A 21,645-nucleotide genomic window follows, 5' to 3' on the forward strand; every position below is an offset into this window, starting at 1 on the left:
CTCCTTGCTTCACAAGACTAGCGCAGAGTGAGTTCTCCAAGCATTTCAAATCGGCAAAGGTTTGTGCTCAGAAAGAAGAAAAATAGAGCTGGAGCTGCTTTTATATCCAAGGCAGGTCAATCCAGTTTTAATTGTCTTTAACATGCATTCCCACAAGCTCTGAAATTCTTTCCTGGCTGTGAAACATCAAAGTAAATCACTTCAAAATTAACCCGTATAACTGAATGACCATTGATCATTATAATCAAGTACAAATGGGAAATAGTTTTGGAAAGTAAGATTTGATCCAGAAAATTGACAAATTATTAAAAGCAAATTCCACTGTAGTGCTTTTTTTGCCCTCATCCTGGGCACAAACATTACTTGGATTACTGCAACTTCTGTGCCAGTGTGGGAGGGAAGAAATGGAGCTATGTTACAGAAAGAATGTGAAACTCTTTTGTGGACTTCCTCATCATTTATATCAAGGCGCCGTCTTCTTCACTCCTCCTTCTTTAGATGATACATCTGGCACCAGCATAAAAGTTCTTTAGTTTTAATTTTTATTCATTGTTTAAAAAAAAAGTTACTGTACAAAAAACCTAAATGATAGATTGGTACAGCTGGGATTCCCGCTGCTCCCAAGAAATGTACTTTTGAAGAAAACAGCTCAACATTTCTAATATTCTAAAAATGCAAGGTTTGATACATTTTTTGGAAGTACTTCATATAGTTTTTGTAAGTCTGATAGCATTTCAAAACTCAAAATCTTTGACAACTTATAAAAAATTAAACATAATTATGCAGAGATGTTACCGTGATTATCATCAACTTCACTTTCCAAAAATTGAAACAGAAATAAAAGAAACACCCCTTTTGCTAAATCACAAACTGGTTTATCTACTCTGCATGCTTACTCCTTATTTAAATTCATATGAAATATGTACAGAATCCATTTACCAAACTGATAGTCAATCTCATGTTTTAAGCTGGCTAAGTGGAAAAAAAAGTAACAAAAATATGGTTGTGCAACTCACAATTGGTAAGTACAGCAAAGTAACCTAAATTCAAATCTGAAATGTGTCAAAACCATAGTGACATACCTTTAATCTATTTACTCTTTTTGCTCATACAAGTGTCCGACAGGCAGAAACATCATCATGCTTAACTAGTGAGAAATACACATAAGTAGAGTTGTTGTTTGTCTGAGATGCAGTGCACATTCTCACCCTGAATGGACACACTGGACTGATCTCAGCCCAGAGAATGTAGTCACAGGTTGGTAAGAACCAAGACTTCAGGGAGTCCCAAGTGTGCAGAGGGGTACAGCTCAAGTTTAACAAGTACAAACACAGTTGGTTGCTGCTTGTTTAGCTAGGATCACCATACTGATTAGATCATTAGTTTGCTTAGTTATCTGGACATGGATGGGAAGATTCCTAGCCCCTGGTGACGGATCTACCCATGCAGATCCCATCAGGGAGCAGACTTACTGATCAACCACCAACAGCAACCTGGAGTGATAGCTCAGTAACACCAGTGTTTGTTTATTGTTCTAATAAATATCAAAATGTAGAATTTGTTTCTAGATACTACTTTTATCAAAAAAGAAAGTGCTGAAAACACTCAGTAAGTTAGGCACAGCATCTGTGGAGAGAAGTGACAAGTTAACATTTCAGTCATTGTCCTTCATCACCATGGGTTCTGCAGTATTTTGGTTTTTTTTACTGCTTTTTATCAAAATTAAACTTCTTACCTTTTCTATCACATTTTCACTCACTTATAAACAAAGTTCATTGTCAGTGAGTCAAAGTTAACAAAAATCAAGTTGGATTTTTATTTTGCTGTAAAAGTACTACTGCCGCCTTTGAAGTATTTACATGTGTTTGTTTGAAAATAATGAATTTTCACTGCCATTGTATGGGATAAATTTGTGAATAGGACATGATGGTTAAAGGAGCTCAATCTTGAAAAATGCTCAGCAAACCTTTTCTTATTTTGGGTTGAAAAAAGAGGCAGGGGAACATTACACCACTTTCAGCAATGATACCAAGTGTAAGTGATAAGATAATGCATTTTGAAATGATTTATGTTGTTTTTGTGCCGGCAAACAACTGAAAGCCTCCAAAATATTTCATAAGATGTCTGTAAAATCCGGTTACGAAACAAACTGAAAAATTAAGCTCAATAATTTGAATAAATTTTGGTTTAAAATGTACTCATGTAGTCAGAGGGAGTTTTCAATAATGCATTGAAAAATCTATCTTCCACAAAATTCAAATGATCTGTTGAGCTATAACATTTGAAAGCAATTGCTGTGACAATTTTATCAGCAAGCTGCATTACAGATCTGCTAAAACCACTATTATGCTGACTGTTGTTGCACTGAACTTGCAACCTAACTTAATCTTACTTAGACAATGTTCAAATTGAACATAATTGAGACCCATGGCCAAATTAAGTTTGTCTTTGCAATTTCTGTGTTTCTTTCCTACCTGAGCTGCTTGAAAGGTTCAGCCCGGACAATTGGTGTCTCCACAGAATGTTCGAAGAGAGCACCTTCTGGCCCTGGAAAAGGAGAGATAAAAGAAAGCTGTTCAGTCAAATAAAAGACGCAACAGAATCTCAAGGTAATATATAGGACCCCATTTTCACCTCAAATATAAAGGCTCCAATTGGAAAATGTCTGTCAAGTAAATTTAAAAATGCTGTATAAGTGCAGGCCAAAGGCCTTTTTTAACCAAAGAAATAATTGAAATAATTATGCTTTACCATAATGTCACCAACTCTGCAAATCACTGTTTAAAAATAATATAAAGTTTTGGTTACTTTAAGGCTATATCAAATGCATGATGGGATCACTTAGCTTCTTGAAATCCTGATTCAAAATAACAAAATCGCAAGATTACAAGATACTTATGTATGAAGAAGGCCATTCAGTCCATCTTATTTCATCCATCCCACACAATCCTGTACTCTTTCTTTCTGCATCTAATTGTTTCTTAAATGATTCCAGTGTTTTCACTTCCACTGCACTGCCCAGAATACATTCCAACTGCTGATAATTCTTTGTGTGAAGAAGAACCTCTTGATATCAGTCTTAAAGTTACTTTTTATTAGTTTGAACTTATGTTTCCTTCTACTCCCACTGTTTAATTTAATGTGGTATTCCAGATGAAACGTTTCCATACAATTTACTATCTTATAAAGGGCAAGGAGGAGGAGGAATTTCTGAAGTGTGTTCAGAAGAACTTTCTTGATCAGTACCTTTCCGGCCCAATGAGGAAGAAGGCATTGTTGGATTTAGTTTTGGGGAATGAGGTGGGTCAAGTGGAGCAAGTGTCAGTGGGGGAACATTTAGGGATCAGTGATCATAGTATCATAAGGTTTAGATTAATTATAGAAAAGGACAAGGAGTAATCTAGAGTAAAAATACTTAATTAGAGGAGGGCCAATTTCAGTGAGTCGAGAACAGATCTGGCCTGGGTACTAAATGAAAACTTTGCATCTGTCTTTACCAAGGAAGAAGTCACAGTGAAAGAAGAGGTAGTTGTGATATTGGATGGGCTAAAAATTGATAAAAAGGAGGTACTAGAAAGGCTGGCTGTGCTTAAAGTAGATAAGTCACCCAGTCTGGATGGGATGCACCCTAGGTTGCTGAAGGAAGTAAGGGTGGAAATTGCAGAGGTGCTGGCCATAATCTTCAAATCCTCCTTAGATATGGGGATGGTGCCAGAGGACTGGAGAATTGCAAATATTACACACTTGTTCAAAAAAGGGTGCAAGGATAAACCCGGCAACTACAGGCCAGTCAGTTTAAACTCGGTGGTGGGGAAGCTTTTAGAAATGATAGTCACTTGGACAAGTGTGGATTAATAAAGGAAAGCCAGCACGGATTTGTTAAAGACAAATCGTGTTTAACTAACTTGATTGAATTCTTTGATGAGGTAACAGAGAGGGTTGATGAGGGCAATGCGTTTGATGCTGTGTATATGGACTTTCAAAAGGCGTTTGATTAAGTGCCACATAATAAGCTTGTCAGCAAAATTGAAGCCCATGGAATAAAAGGGGCAGTGGCAGCATGGATACGAAATTGGCTAAGTGACAGGAAACAGAAGAGTGGTGAATGCTTGTTTTTCTGACTGGAGGAAGGTATACAGTGGTGTTCCCCAGGGGTCGGTACTAGGACCACTGCTTATTTTGATATATATTAATCACTTGGATTTGGGTGTACAGGGCACAATTTCAAAATTTGCAGATGACACAAAACTTGGAAGTGTACTAATCAGTGAGGAGGATAGTGATAGACTTCAAGAGGACATAGACTGGCTGGTGGAATGGGCGGACACATGGCAGATGAAATTTAACGCAGAGAAGTGTGAAATTATATATTTTGGCAGGAAGAATGAGGAGAGGCAATATAAACTAAATGGTACAATTCTTAAGGGGGTGCAGGAACAGAGAGACCTGGGGGTATATGTGCACAAATTTTTGAAGGTGGCAGGACAGGATGAGAATGCGGTTAAAAAAAGCATAAAGGATCCTGGGCTTTAAAGAGGCATAGAGTACAAAAGCAAGGAAGCTATGTTAAACCTTTAGAAAACACTGGTTCGGCCACAACTGGAGTATTGTGTCCAATTCTGGGCACCGCACTTTAAGAAGGATGTGAAGGCCTTAGAGAGGGTGCAGAAAAGATTTACAGGGATGAGGGACTTCAGTTACGTGGATAGCCTGGAGAAGCTGGGGTTGTTCTCCTTAGAGCAGAGAAGGTTGAGAGGAGGTTTGATAAAAGTTTTCAAAATCATGCAGGGTTTAGATAAAGTAAATAAAGAGAAACTGTTCCCATAGGCGGACGGGTCAAGAACCAGAGGACACAGATTTAAGGTGATTGGCAAAAGAACCAAAGGTGACATGAAGAAAAACTTTTTTATACAGCGAGTAATTATTGATCTAGAATGCACTGCCTGAAAGGGTGGAGGAAGCAGATTCAATCGTGGCTTTCAAAAGGGTATTGAATAAACACTTGAAGGGAAAAAATTTGCAGGGCTACTGGGAAACAGTGGATTGCTTTTACAAAGAGCTGCCATGGGCTCGATGAGCCAAATGGCCTCCTTCTGTGCTGTAACCATTCTATGATTCTATGAGTGAGAGAATTGAAAAGGTGGCATAGGACAGGGTAGGTTTGGAGGCACACAACCAGAAACCATACCATCAGGCTGGAAGAGAACTGCAAAAGAAGAGTCACAGAAGTAATGAAAGACACCTTTGGCCTAGAAACAAGAAACAGCAGCTACTGCGGGCCTAAGCATGTTAATATATGGTAATGATATGCAAAGTAATGCGGGCACATTTCCTGATTTTCTTGTTAGGAGTGTGCTCTTCATTCAGTTCACCAACATTAAATGGGCAATGAGGCAATCCCATTCTGATCTGATAGGAAATCAGTGTTTAAAGTGGTACCAGCTGTATTTTCGTTTTGAGCAAAAACAAAAGTGGACTTTTCACTATGGGTTAATGGGAGCTGAGTGTTTCAGCATCTTTTTCGCAACTTGTTTATTTTTAGGTTTTTGTCTCGTATTTGTGGTGACAAAATTTTTCATTGCTACAATTAAAAATATGGATATGGGAATTCCAAAAGGTATTCATCTCTCTCTGTGTATTTGGAGGAGGAGGAAGAAGATGAAAGAAGAGGCAGGCTTGCTCACATCAGATGCGGACTGCTAATGTTATCTTTACCCACACAGCAGTGTCAACAGACCCAGGCACACATACTGGGAATGTCCAAGGAAAACCACCTTTGCAGATTTTGTCTCAACAGGGAGGCAGTGATAGAGTTGTGCTATCTGCTTGAATCTAACCTGCAGATAACCTCCGCCACAGGGACACTACTGCAAGTAGTAGTCAAGGTCACCACAGCCCTGAACTTTCACACCTCAGGCTCATTACAAGCTATCACAGAAGACATCAGCAACATCAAAACAAAGGTTATAGACAGATTAAGTGAGTGGGCAAGAAGGTGACAGATGGAGTGTAATGTGGGGAAATGTGAGGTTATTCACTTCGGTAGGAAGAATAGAAAAACAGAATATTTTTTAAATGGTGAGAAGCTATTAAATGTTGGTGTTCAGAGAGACTTGGGTGTCCTCATACAAGAAACACAGAAAGTTAGTATGCAGGTACAGCAGGCAATCAGGAAAGCAAATGGCATGTTGGACTTTATTGCAAGGGGGTTAGAGTATAAGAGTAAGGAAATCTTACTACAGTTGTACAGGGCTTTAGTGAGACCTCACCTGGAGAACTGCATACAGTTTTGGTCTCCATATCTAAGGAAGGATATACTTGCCTTGGAGGCGGTGCAACAAAGGTTCACTAGATTAATTCCTGGGATGAGAGGGTTGTCCTATGAGGAGAGATAGAGTAGAATGGGCCGTTTCTCTCTGAAGCTTAGAAGAATGAGAGGTGATCTCATTGAAACATATAAGATTATTAGGGGGCTTGACAGGGTAGATACTGAGAGATTGTTTCCCCTGGCTAGAGAGTCTAGAACTAGGGGGCATAGTCGCAGGATAAGGAGTCGGACATTCAAGACTGAGAGGAGAAAATTCTTCACGCAGAGGGTTATGAATCTTTGGAATTCTCTACCCCAGAGGGCTGTGGATGCTGCGTCACTGAATATATTCAAGGCTGAGATGGATAGATATTTGGACTCTCGGGGAAAGAAGAGATATGGACATCGGGCGGGAAAGTGGAGTTGAGGTCAAAGATCAACCATGATCTGATTAACTGGTGGAGCAGGCTCAAGGGGCCTTATGGCCTACTCCTGCTCCTAGAATCATAGAATCACAGAAAGCTTACAGCACGGAAGGAGGCCATTCGGCCCATCGAGTCCGCGCCAGCTCTATGTAAGTGCAATTCAGCTAGTTCCACTTCCCCGTCCTATCCCCGTAGCCCTGCAAATTTTTTCCTTTCATGTACTTGTCCAGTTCCCTTTTGAAGGCCATGATTGAATCTGCCTCCACCACCTCCTCGGGCAGTGCATTCCAGATCCTAGCCACTTGCTGTGTAAAAAAGTTTTTCCTCATGTCACCTTTGGTTCTTTTGCCAATCACCTTAAATCTGTGTCCTCTGGTTCTTGACCCTTCCACCAATGGGAACAGTTTCTCTCTATCTACTCTGTCTAGACCCTTCATGATTTTGAATACCATCTCTCAAATCTCCTCGCAACCGTCTCTGTTCCAAGGAAAACAACCCCAGCTTCTCCAGTCTATTCACGTAATTAAAGCCCCTCATCCCTGGAATCATTCTAGTAAATCTCTTCTGCACCCTCTCTAAGGCCTTCACATCTTTCCTAAAGTACGGTGCCTAGAACTGGACACAAATCATGACTTCCTTACTTTTGTACTCTATGCCTCTATTTATAAAGCCCAGAATCCCTAATGTCTTTTTAACCAATTTCTCAACCTGCCCTGCCACCTTCAATGATTTGTGCACATATACCCCCAGATCTCTCTCTTCCTATACCTCTTTTAGAGTTGTGCCGTCTAGTTTATATTGCCTCTTCTCATTCTTCCTACCGAAATGTATCACTTTGCATTTTTCTGCGTTAAATTTCATCTGCCACGTGTCCGCCCATGCCACCAGCCTGTCCATATCCTCTTGCAGACTATCACTATCCTCCTCACTGTTTACTAATTAATTAATAAATAAATTTAAAACAGAAATAGACAGTTTCCTAGAAGTAAAGGGAATTAGGGGTTATGGGGAGCGGGCAGGAAATTGGACATGAATTTAGATTTGAGGTTAGGATCAGATCAGCCATGATCTTATTGAATGGCGGAGCAGGCTCGAGGGGCCGATTGGCCTACTCCTGCTCCTATTTCTTATGTTCTTATGTTCTTATTCTATCCTTCCACGTTTTGTGACATCTTCAAATTTTGAAGTTGTGCCCTGTACATCCAAGTCCAAGTCATTAATATATACCAAGAAAAGCAGTGGTCCCAGCAGCGACCCCTGGGGAACATCACTGTAAACCTCCCTCCAGTCCGAAAAACAACTGTTCACCACTACTCTCTATTTCCTGTCACTTAGCCAATTCTGTGTCCATGTTGCTACTACCTCCTTTATTCCATGGGCCGCGATCTTGATGATAACCCTACCAGCTGGCACTTTATCAAACGCCTTTTGCAAGTCCATATACACCACATCAACTGCATTGCCCTCATCTACCCTCTCTGTTACCTCATCAAAAAACTCTATCAGGTTAATTAAACACGATTTGCCTTTAACAAATCCGTGCTGACTTTCCCTAATCAATCCACACTTGTCCAAGTGACTGTTAATTCTGTCCCGGATTATCGTTTCTAAAAGTTTCTCCACCACTGAGGTTAAACTGACTGGTTTATAGTAGCTGGGCTTTTTTGAACAAAGGTGTAACATTTGCAATTCTCCAGTCCTCTGGCACTACCCCCATATCTACAGATGTTTGGAAGATTATGGCCAGTACCTCCGCAATGTCCACTCTTACTTCCCTCAGCAGCCTAGGATGCATCCCATCCGGACCGGGTGACTTATTTACTTTAAGTACAGCTAGCCTTTCTAGTACCTCTTCTTTATCAATTTTTAGCTCATCCAGTATCTCAACTATATCTTCCTTTACTGAGACTTTGGCAGCATCATCTTCCTTGGTAAAGACAGATGCAAAGTATTCATTTAGTACCTCGGCAATCCCCTTTGCCTCCATGAGTAGATCTCCTTTATGGTCCCTAATCAGTTTCACCCCTCCTCTTACTACCCGTTTACTGTTTATGTGCCTATAGAAGACTTTTGGATTCCCTTTTATGTTGGCTACCAGTCTATTCTCATACTCTCTTTGCCCCTCTTATTTCCTTTTTCACTTCCCCTCAGAACTTTCTTACTTGTCACTGGTTCTTACTTGTGTTATCAACCTGACATCTGTCATACACCCTTTTTTACCATTTCATCTTATTCACTATCTCTTTTGTCATCCAGGGAGCTCTGGCTTTAGTTGCCCTACCTTTCTCCCTTGTGGGAATGTGCCTGGACTGTACACGAATCATCTGCTCTTTAAGGGCTGCCCACTGTTCAATTACAGTTTTGGCTGCCAATCTTTGATTCCATTTACCCAGGCCAGGTCTGTTCTCATCCCATTGAAATTGGCCCTCCTCCAATTGAGTATTTTTACTTTAGAGTGGTCCGTGTCCTTTTCCATAGCTATTCTAAACCTTATGATACTATGATCGCTGCTCCTTAAATGCTCCCCCACTGATATTTGCTCCACTTGGCCCGTCTCATTCCCTAGAACCAAGTCCAGCAATGCCTCCTTCCTCGTTGGGCCAGAAATATACTGGTTAAGAAAGTTATCCTGAACACATTTCAAAATTCCTCCCCCTCTTTGCCCCTTATATTATTATTGCTATCCCAGTCTGTATTAGGATAGTTGAAGTCCCCAGTTATCACTACTCTATAGCTTTTGCACTTCTCTGTAATTTCCCTGCAAATTTGCTCCTCTATATCCTTCCCACTAGTTGGTGGCCTATAGAATACACCCAGTGGTGTAAAGGCACCTCTTTTATTTCTTAACTCTAACCTCAACTCTAAGATTCAGTCCTTGACCCCTCCAGGACCTTCTCTCTCTCCAGCACTGCAATGTTCTCCTTAATCAATACTGCCACCCCCCTCCTTTCTTTCCTTCTCTATCTTTCCTGAACACCTTGTATCCAGGAATATTTAGTACCCAATCCTGCCCTTTTTTGATCCAGGTCTCCGTTATCACCATGACATTGAATTCCCAGTTGGCTATTTGCGCCTGCAGCTCACCAACCTTGTTTACCATGTTTTGTGCACTGCAAACCAGTCTTAGACTTTCTTGTACTCTCTCTTAGTCTGATCCCACCTAATACTGTACTATTTCTTGCTCTTGTGCTAACTTTCTGTGTGGCCCTTATTTCTCCTTTCCAATGCTATATCCTGGTGCCCATCCCCCTGCCAAATTTGTTTAAACGCCCCCCGCCCCAGCACTGGCAAACCTCCCCATGAGGACACTGGTCCCAGCTCCATTGAGGTGCAACCCGTCCGACCTGTACAGGTCCTATTTCTTATGTTCTTTTATCAGGCAATTCAGTGCACTGATATGTCAGGCGGGCCACAGTTATGTTGTTTGCCAAGGCAAACTACTTCATATTTTTGCCCCTGGAAACTTGGCAACAGAACAAGAGGGCCCTACAATTGTTTGATATCACAGGCCTGTGACGATCCTGAGTGTCAGTAAGTAACTGTGCATCATGTTGCTAGGTGTATATTTGATGTGTAAACCCGTTGGTAGATGTGAGTGTGCCAAAGCTTTCAATTGTAAGTTGCATCTTGATTGTATGCCCTGCTGAGGTATGGGTATGCACAAAATACAATGAAAGAGTTCTAAGATTGTGTGAGGACTTGGCATGGCTGAGCAGTAAATGTGAAACTGGTTGACAGACAAATCTTTGTGGCATGCACACTCAGTCACCCACCTTGCTAATGTCACTTTGCCACATTCCTTAAAATGTGCTGTCTTCATCTATATCTGTTCCCAGATTCTGCATGTATTGTATCTATCATTAAGCCTGATCCTCACCTCCTGCCAGGCAAGGTGCATTACTGTCCTCTCGTGCCTCTGTAGTGCCAAAACCTTTCTACTTCCTATCTCTTTCACAGCATGTTCACCTCGCAGGCCATCAAACAGGGCTGGGGTATTACACCATTCTGTCATTTGCTCACAAACTCCATTTCATGCCCCTGTACTGAATCTGCCTTTCCTTCGTTTTGTCTCCTACTTTTCCCTTCATACAGCCTTAACAAAGGCTGTTCACTGTTTAAAATCAATTTTGATTATTTATAAAAAGTAAAGCAATATTTGCACCCGATACTTGTCTTTAAGAGTGAGCTTGGCTCAGTGGTAACACTTTCATCGCTGAGTCAGAAAGTGGTGGGTTCAAGCTCTACCGCAAGGCTATAGCACATAACCTAGGTTAACACTTCAATGCAGCACCCTGGGAATAGTTCATGGTCGGAGTTTCACTCTTTTGGATGAGGTGTTAAGCTCTGTTTGTTCAGATGAATGTAAAGATCTCATGGCACATTTTTGGAGGATAGCAAGCAGTTCTCTCAGTGTCTTGACCAATTTTCATTCCTCAACCAATACCATCAAACAGATTAATTGGTCCTTTATCTCAATTGCTTTTTCACATTGCTGTGTGCAAATTGGCTGCTCCATTTGCCTCCAAAACAACAGTGACCACGAATAGGTCAGACAATAGGTCACTTTGAAAGCAATCCATTGGCTGTGAAGCACTTTGGAATCTCCTCACTTGTGATGTGAAAAGCACTATATAAAGGTAAATTCTTTTTAAAAGGGACCACATCTCTTTAAATTTGATCTGTCCCTTCAAAATTGAGTCTTGCAAAATTTTCCAGTCCTCCCATACTGTGAGCTCATGGTTGCAGACGCAAGTTAGGCTGGAAGTTCGCATCAATAATTTAAATTGTCTGATCTAGGAAGGAAGTGCGCGGTCAAACTTCTGTTTTCTTGTACTCTAATCTTATTCACCTTGATGTGCTGCATCTCCAAAGAGCTGGCACGGGCTCAATGGGCTAAATGGCCTCCATCTGTGGTGTAACCAGTATATCATTCTATGTTGATGATGATTTTGACGACAAGTACTCAAAAAGCTTATCTGGAGTTGGAACAGCAATTATTAAATGTTGCCCCCCCACCCTTTCAGGTTTCTCACCTCCTCTTCTTATGGTGGTGATACATACTGGGTTGATATGGGAGGCCCTCTGGTAACTCACCCATGTGGTCATTCTTTCTGTATCAGTGTAGGTCGAAGTGTCTGCAAACTATTATCCGTGGAGGGCATCACAAGTAATTCTGTCCTCATCCATTTTTCACTCTAATACACACTTCTCACAGAGATCATCCGACAGAGAATAGGCAAAGGATCGCTGGCTGTTTCCTTCCCCTCCCTAGCCTAGGAACATTGAGGCCGTCTGCGATACCACCACCCCTGTCCCAATTGACATCAGCTAACTGAGCATCATCAGCAGCAGACAGGAGCATTTATAGCCTCTCCCTATCTCTGTAACCTCCTCCAGCCTTACAACCCTCCGAGAACTCTGCGTTCCTCCAATTCTGGCCTCTTGAGCATCCTCGATTTCCTTTGCCCTACTATTGGCGGCCGTGCCTTCAGCTGTCTAGGCCCCAAGCACAGGTCTAGCAGCTCAAAACTGAGCATCCATGAGGTGCTGTGGGCCATCAGCAGCAGCAGAATTGTATTCCAGCACAATCTGTAACCTCATGGCCCGGCATATTCCTCACTCTACCATTACCAACAAGCCAGGGGATCAACCCTGGTTCAATGAGGAGTGTAGAAGAGAATGCTAGGAGCAGCACCAGGCGTACCTAAAAATGAGGTGCCAACCTGGTGAAGCTACAACTCAGGACTACATGCATGCTAAACAGCGGAAGCAACGTGCTATAAACAGAGCTAAGCGATTCCACAACCAACGGATCAGATCAAAGCTCTGCAGTCCTGCCACATCCAGTCGTGAATGGTGGTGGACAATTAAACAAGTAACGGGAGGAGGAGGCTCTGTAAGCATCTCCATCCTCAATGATGGAGGAGTCCAGCACATGAGTGCAAAAGACAAGGCTGAAGCGTTTGCAACCATCTTCAGCCAGAAGTGCCGAGTGGATGATCCATCTTGGCCTCCTCCCAATATCCCCACCATCACAGAAGCCAGTCTTCAGCCAATTCGATTCACTCCACGTGATATCATGAAATGGCTGATTGCACTGGATACAGCAAAGGCTATGGGCCCCGACAATATCCCGGCTGTAGTGCTGAAGACTTGTGCTCCAGAACTAGCCGCGCCTCTAGCCACACGGTTCCAGTACAGCTACAACACTGGCATCTACCCCACAATATGGAAAATTGCCCAGGTATGCCCTGTTCACAAAAAGCAGGACAAATCGGATCCGGCCAATTACCGCCCCATCAGTCTACTCTCAATCATCAGCAAAGTGATGGAAGGTGTCGTCGACAGTGCTATCAAGTGGCACTTACTCACCAATAACCTGCTCACCGATGCTCAGTTTGGGTTCCGCCAGGACCACTCGGCTCCAGACCTCATTGCAGCGTTGGTCCAAACATGGACAAAAGAGCTGAATTCCAGAGGTGAGATGAGAGTGACTGCCCTTGACATCAAGACAGCATTTGACCGAGTGTGGCACCAAGGAGCCCTTGTAAAATTGAAGTCAATGGGAATCAGGGGGAAAACTCTCTGGTGGCTTGAGTCAGACCGAGCACAAAGGAAGATGGTAGTGGTTGTTGGAGGCCAATCATCTCAGCCCCAGGACATTGCTGCAGGAGTTCATCAGGGCAGTGTCCTAGGCCCAAACATCTTCAGCTGCTTCATCAATGACCTTCCCTCCATCATAAGGTCAGAAATGGGGATGTTCGCTGATGATTGCACGGTGTTCAGTTCCATTTGCAACCCCTCAGATAATGAAGCAGTCCGTGCCTGCATTAAGCAAGACCTGGACAACATCCAGGCTTGGGCTCATAAGTGGCAAGTAACATTCATGCCAGACAAGTGCCAGGCGATGACCATCTCCAACAAGAGAGAGTCTAACCACCTCCCCTTGACATTCAACGGCATTACCATCGCCGAATCCCCCACCATCAACATCCTGGGGGTCACTATTGACTAGAAACTTAACTGGACCAGCCACATAAATACTGTGGCTACGAGAGCAGATCAGAGGCTGGGTATTCTGCGGCGAGTGACTCACCTACTGACTCCCCAAAGCCTTTCCACCATCTACAAGGCACAAGTCAGGAGTGTGATGGAATACTCTCCACTTGCCTGGATGAGTGAGCTCCAACAACACTCAAGAAGCTCGACACCATCCAGGACATAGCAGCCCGCTTGATTGGCACCCCATCCACCACCCTAAACATTCACTCCCTTCACCACCGGCGCACTGTGGCTGCAGTGTGTACCATCTACAGGATGCACTGCAGCAACTCGCCAAGGCTTCTTCGACAGCACTTCTCAAACCTGCGATCTCTACCACCTAGAAGGACGAGGGCAGCAGGCACATGGGAACAACACCACCTGCACGTTCCCCTCCAAGTCACGCACCATCCCGACTTGGAAATATATCGCTGATCCTTCATCGTCGCTGGGTCAAAATCCTGGAACTCCCTTCCTAACAGCACTGTGGGAGAACCTTCTCCACACAGACTGCAGCGGTTCAAGAAGGTGGCTCACCACCACCTTCTCAAGGGCAATTAGGGTTGGGCAATAAATACTGCCCTTGCCAGTGACGCCCACATCCCATGAACGAATAAAAAAAAATCCTCCTTTAAGATTCTCCTTAAAACCTACATCTTTGACCAAGCTTTTGGTCACCTGTCCTAATATTTACTTAAGTGGCTCAGTGTCAAATTTTGTCTAATAACACTCCTGTGAAGCGCCTGGGGGCATTTTACTATGTTACAGGCGCTATCTAAATGCAAGTTGTTGTTGTTGTTGAGTTAGGATTTTCAAAATGCATGATTCGATTCATCACTAATTTACCACTGAGTAACATCCATTGGGAGGGCCGTTTTATTCTGTGTTCCATCTCTTCGACTGACATGAAAGCAAATGTTTTCCTACTTTGTTGTTGTATTGCTGAAAACAGGGACAAGATTTCGTCTGGTTGTTATGTGTCAGTGACACTGTAAACAAAGCAGGAAGATTTCTTCTGCTCGTGATTTCTAGTGAAATCTAGAGCTCATTTATGATTTTGCCAAGAATAGCAAATATAGGAAACCTTCTCGCTTTGTTTCTGGTGACCAGCGGAAAGTTTCCTTCATGGACAGTTAAGAAATTAAAATAGAACGAGATGGCAGAAGCTGTGAAAAATCAGCTTTACTGCTTAAACAGGAAGAGTTGGGAATGTGGTTAGAATGATGAGATTGTTTTATGTCATAGAAGACCTTCATAACTAAGGTACAGCTGTAGTTTTTAAGAGATAAGAATCTTTCACATTCATGAAAGAAAATGGGGAGTGGGACTAGTGGACAGCTCTTTCAAAGAGCCGGCCCAAATGGCCTCCTTCTGTGCTGTATGATTCTATGAGAATATGAGCCGTTATTATTGCAATGTCTAATATATTTTGCTGATACCTGCTGTTATCTATGCTCTATATGCTCGTTAATGAGATCTTCATCATTGTTTCAAAGCATCACTTGAAAACAGCACGATTTGCCACCATAGAAAGTCTGGTGCAGTGCACTCAGAATTTGTACCATTCATTCCAAAAATTAATAAATATGAATGGAATCACAAACAATATTTAATAATGATTAAATAAAAATTCAGTTAAGTAAATTCACAAACAATGATTTCTAAGAGCATAAATCTCAAACAGAACTTTCAAGGCATCATTGCATGAACTACTGTGCTAACTCATTTTTGTGATTAGTGTTGCTCAATCGTTACCCTTCCTAATGGCTGAAATCTGCTTCAGTACAGAGTCTTAAATCTCTGGAATCACTTCTGCTGGTTTCACGGGCTTAATGGACTATGAAACCAATGGTAGCTGAGGCCTAATGACTCCAAAGGATAAAAAATGACAGACAATACTTGAGCATTTACATTTGTCTCTGACTACTATATTCCCTGTTGTGCATTTGTATTTCTTGTGTATCTGTCTGCTTAATTTTACATTTCATTCTTCAGCACTTCACTGTGGACTTTGCTTTACATCTGAGGAGAGCAATCATCATCACCAAATAAATCTTTCAGCACACTTGTGAATGATCCTTTATAACAATAAGATATTTATTTCCTTCAGGCATCGAACATCAAGTCACTGAAGCAGGTTGCAAGACCCTTTAGACTGAGAAGAGATTTACCACATTTTCAGATATTTTGTTATTTAAAGTTGAGAAATAAGTTGTAATACTAAGACTTGTTCCTTGGCATAAATTAACTCAAGGGACCAACTACTGTCTGTTGCCTAATTTACATTGCTGAGCAGCATAACACAGGTCTGTATTTGTTTCCTTGTGCAGTATCTGCTCAAACTAACTTTGCTGACTTCCTCTATGTGATGCCAACTAAGCAGCTTTTAAAGAACTAAAGCATCCTCACTAAGACAGAAGGCAATATTATGAGCCTCAAAATAATAATGACAACATACAGATATGGCAAGGATAGTAATGGTGGGGTGGTCTTGAGATACGGGGGCACTGAGATGGTGGTAATGGGGTGTGGAAGCATTGGGGAGGGGAAGGTTGTTTGGTATGGTAATGCAGAGGGAAGGATCTTGGAGAGTGGGAACAGGGATTGCACACTGCTGCTGAGAAAAGTGATAGGGATTTGGTCAGAGGCGGGTTGCCAGATGTGAGTGCTTCAGTGGTTGGGGTGGGGTGGTGTGGGGAGAAAGTGTGGGCTCTTGGGACAGAGGTAGGAACAGCAAGAGGCGGAAGCTGGGACAAGGGGAGGAAAGCACAGGTGCTGGGGAAAGAAGGGTGGGAGCGGTGAGAAGCATTGGAAGGAGCAAGGAAGGGGAGAAAGGCATGAATGCTGGGGCAGGGAAATGGGGCAGGGTTGCTCAGATCTCAAGGAGAATCCTTCATGTCCCTCTCCCAGTAGGTTTTAAAAAGTAATTGGCTTCTTCAGCTATGAGCTAGATAAGCCTGTATTATTTTAAATAACAAACAGAGCTTGTACAAGATCAATAGTAAGTACAATATGGATAGTAAGTACACTATCAATAGTAAGTACAATATGGATAGTAAGTACACTATCAATAGTAAGTACAATATGGATAGTAAGTACACTATCAATAGTAAGTACAATATGGATAGTAAGTACACTATCAATAGTAAGTACAATATGGATAGTAAGTACACTATCAATAGCAAGTACAATATGGATAGTAAGTACACTATCAATAGTAAGTACAATATGGATAGTAAGTACACTATCAATAGTAAGTACAATATGGATAGTAAGTACACTATCAATAGTAAGTACAATATGGATAGTAAGTACACTATCAATAGCAAGTACAATATGGATAGTAAGTACACTATCAATAGCAAGTACAATATGGATAGTAAGTACACTATCAATAGTAAGTACAATATGGATAGTAAGTACACTATCAATAGCAAGTACAATATGGATAGTAAGTACACTATCAATAGTAAGTACAATATGGATAGTAAGTACACTATCAATAGCAAGTACAATATGGATAGTAAGTACACTATCAATAGCAAGTACAATATGGCTTGCCCAGCTGGTGTGGGAAACCCTTTAAGGGAATCCTGCCTTCGCATAAAGTGCTTAACAATTTAAAGCCAGTTCCCAGTCATCACCGGGAATGTGCTACTCTTTATGTGGAAGCATGATCCCCTTAAAGGGGGTCCCTACATTTGTTGGGGAACCCGCTGTGATATCTTGGGACCAAGACAGAGGGGTGGAATCGGAGACATACTTGGAGACAGTTGCGTGGGGAGCCTCAGAAGGGAAGCACAGGGCCATAACACCATCTACCTTGGGGACAGGAGCTGGGAAGAATCCATCAAAATAAGTATATGGTAAGTATAGATTAAGTATTGACATGTACAGGAAGTGCATAGCTATGGGAAACCCTTGATATATTGTACAAATATATAGATATAGGTTAGGTTTTGTTTCAGTGCTACTGTGTGTTTGAGCTAAAAAAAACTTTTTAAAAGATGGCTAGCTCGGGGACCCTGAAATATCCCAGGTCTTGCCAAAAGTTATTTACCAACACTGACATTCAGATACAATTATTTGCATGTAGTTATTTAACAATTCATCTCATTGTGCTCTACGCAGTTGAGGTGCTATAGCTGTTAACACACACACACACACACACGCGCAATAATTACACTTTTATATATACACAGAAAACATTTTGCATTTGGTAAGTGCTAATTACTTTTAAATCTTAATTAAAACAGATTTCTTTATACATCTAAGATCTGATTTTGTAGTGTCATATGCTTGTCATCTATAATAATGATGTGGAGATGCCGGTGATGGACTGGGGTTGACAATTGTAAACAATTTTACAACACCAAGTTATAGTCCAGCAATTTTATTTTAAATTCACAAGCTTTCGGAGGCTTCCTCCTTCCTCAGGTAAATTTACATTTACCTGAGGAAGGAGGAAGCCTCCGAAAGCTTGTGAATTTAAAATAAAATTGCTGGACTATAACTTGGTGTTGTAAAATTGTTTACAATCTATAATAATGTGAGAGGTTACAGCTTTTGTAAAACATTTGGCCACTGGGAGAGGCCAATACTGAACCTGGATTTGAGCCAACATTTGTGCAGTTTTGTTCTCTCTTATATTTTTGCAGTCTCCAGAGAATACTTTAGAAAGATGCTTTAGAAATATGTTTTGACAATTTAAATTTTAAAATTCGCTCATTTCTCTTGTAAAAAGTTCCCAGACAATCTAGTGGAATTCCTGGAAACTTATTAAAATGTTCTCATATTAGCAAATAACTGATAGTCCTGCTAGCTGTTCACTTACATTCAAAGTCTAGTCAGCAATTGGATGCTGGTGAGCGTAACTCTGCTTTGCCTGACCAGAGAATGGTAAAGAGCTACAACTCCACGCAGCCAGTCCGCACTGGTGTGAAACCTGCACTTGCATAAAGCATCCACTACCTGTCAGGATTTTAAAAGTTTCCCATTGTTTCATGTTGGAGGAATTACTTCCAATAGTTTCAATTCCTGCTCTCAAAAGATTGAGATAAGCTGAGTGACAAGCATATGCAGATAGTGGCAGAAGTATTGGAATTCATTACTTCATTGATCACCCTTTAATGAAGATCATGGAACATTATTCCTTGTTTAAAAAGAAAAACCCTTAATTTTGCAGCGCTATGAATTAAATAAGTAAATTAATTTCGAATGATTTTAACCTGCGTTTATTGTAAATCATTGTCGTGTTCTGCTCTTCTGTGACTTTGACGCAGCAAGAAACCTGTGTTAAATCTATTGAAATAAATCATGGGGCTTGGAGCGAATCGACTAGTAATGAAAACAACTGTACACCCCCTTCTCTTAGGTTGTGGTTGGCAAAAAATAATTATTTTAAGAAGTATTATTAGCCATTCTTCCATCTAATTATGCTGCATTTGACTTAGGTGTGCACGTTAAATATTGCAGAATTCAAGTATTAGTAGGATGAGTGAGAAAAGTCATCCAGACATGCAAACTTTCAACTAAATGATTGGTTAACTAATTTCCACAGCAGCATCACTGCACTGATTCTTATCAGTTTAAATGGAGCATATAACAAAGACTGAATGCTATTCTGTGAAATGTAGGATTTTCTCAAGATATTGCATAGACATATATTGAAGTAGGGTTAACTGATGGCTACTTGCTTTAATGATTGATAACATTAGCAAATTGTGAATATAAATTTTATTTTACAGCAGATTACTAATATTCTTGTGGTCCTTAGGGTGCAGGGGAAAAGGTACATGTATTCCTTTAACAAGAGAGCATCTCATCTACAGGTGTAATTGTGAGTACATACATACTCTGGTGTCATTTAAAGTGCACTGGCAAAATATATTGGGAAATCCAGTTAAACGTAAAAATAAATTCACCAAACATAAATACCAAAATACCACTGCAAGCCCCGCAAAGTGCATCGAATTTCAAGCAGCTACATTTAATCTACTATTATGTAATCTGCTCCCTTGCCACTAATTTCATGAAATCAATGAAATCATGCCTGATATGTTTTGAAAATCTTTTTTGATGCCACCCTGGCTTCCTTCACAAAGCTGAGGGCTCAGTACTGAAAATAAGGGGGGCTGGAATTCCACATGTGCTCCACTGATCTCCCATAACTCCGGCAAGAGACTGGCAGAACCCCTAGGAAAATGAGGGGAAAATGGCCATTTAAACTGTTTCCCTGGGGGTTCGGCTAGTCTCTCACCAGAGTTACAGTGGGAGATGATGAAACCCTCCCGAAATTTCAGCCACAGCGTCTTTAACAGTTAAGGTATAAAAAATCGCAACATTCCCAGAAAAAGCTTATTGCGTGTTTGAAACATTTCTAACTGTTTTCTGTCTGTGGCCTGGGAAACTTGAGGCATGAGTTTATGGGGCTCCCCAGAGCAATCACTCTCAGCTTTTCTTCAATGTCTTCATCCAATAGGCCATTGGGGGAGCGTCCCATGCTTTGTTCTTATAATAAATGTGGTATCTTCTTGATTTATAGCTGTTATAACTAACATGTCACATTGATGTGAACCTGTGCATTGTTACAGCTAAACCCTCTGGATCGCACAGGTGGCCGGAATATTAATGATTTATTTACATTATTTCCGATTCAGTATTTTGTACGCCCATCATTTTAAACTGCCCTCTGGGCTACAGCACTGTACACCACTTAGTAAAATTCAAATGTTAAAACCACTTTGTCTCACACTCTCAATTCTATTTTTTGTCTCTCACCTTCAATTCTGTTCTTTTCCATGTAAGTTAATACACAGAGCAAAAGGCCGTTCTTTCATTAATGCTTCTCTTTATCCTATATCTGTTAATCTTGAATGACGATGAAAACTTTTGCCATATTTTGTACCATGAGTTACTCCCAAACCAGTCCACCTCACAGTGGAATTATCCACTTCAACATGTACAGCAACTGTGTATCATGGGTTATGCAGCTGCCTACTGCCACAAAAGCCATTATGTTGTCTCAATTAAAAAAGAAATTTAAATAAATTACTGAGATTATTTAAATAGCATATTTTTAAGAAAAAGATTGAGATTGCACATTAAAAGAAACTTCTAATTTTGGGGATAGGTCAGGACTTTCTTCCTAAAACTACTGTTTTATAATCTCCATTTCAAACAATCGCTGCAGCTCAAATTTTACTTGTCTGCACGAGGAGGACAAACAGCTACTGCAAAGTACATTAGGCAATACTGACAATGTGATGACATACAAATTCTACTTAAAATCATGGATACTGGCCATGAAGTCACATAGTTACCTGCATATACCCAATGAATGATGGTATATAATTACAGAGCTCCTTAAATTCTCCTTGGCAATAATCTAGTTTTTCCTTCATAAAACTATCTAACAGCTGAGTGCGAGTTCAGAATTTCTCATGATTGGTCCTTAACAGGGCATTAACAATCAATTCTTCTGTGTATTTTAGCTAATTAATTAAGATATGATTTAGCAGAGGAACAAGACTCTGAGTAGTGGGAAAAAATAGAAGAAAAGTCTTTTATTGTTTTCCATTGCTTTTGCTTCCCTGTTTACTGACATGTACTTTTTCATTAAACTTAACACGCAGAGAAAAAATGGCCCTTAATTTCTAGCATACCTCCCAAATTATGATTGAAATCTGGAGTATATTAGATCATTCCTTTTGCTATTATCAAAATGTTCAATTATAGTTTGAATGGTGGGATGTATTAATGACGATCTCACTGTACGTGAATGAGTGGGCGAATCGTACTCCTTCACCTCTCTTATTTTTCACATTTTGTTTTCCTTTTGATTGAGGTGCTAGTGGATTGTTGAGTATTTCA

General features: G+C 40.9%; 1 protein-coding gene across 9 annotated transcripts in view; it reads right to left on the reverse strand.

The window, feature by feature from the left end:
• sgcg (sarcoglycan, gamma) overlaps positions 1-21,645 on the reverse strand; it is a 600,494-nt gene that overhangs the window by 50,499 nt on the left and 528,350 nt on the right. For all 9 annotated transcript variants that reach the window (XM_067986061.1, XM_067986062.1, XM_067986057.1 and 6 more), the window contains one exon: positions 2,475-2,547. In XM_067986061.1, the coding sequence (XP_067842162.1) occupies positions 2,475-2,547 (73 nt within the window). The remainder of the gene's footprint in view (positions 1-2,474; positions 2,548-21,645) is intronic.

This window comes from Heptranchias perlo, chromosome 6 (assembly GCF_035084215.1).
Source record: "Heptranchias perlo isolate sHepPer1 chromosome 6, sHepPer1.hap1, whole genome shotgun sequence".
NCBI lineage: Eukaryota > Metazoa > Chordata > Chondrichthyes > Hexanchiformes > Hexanchidae > Heptranchias > Heptranchias perlo.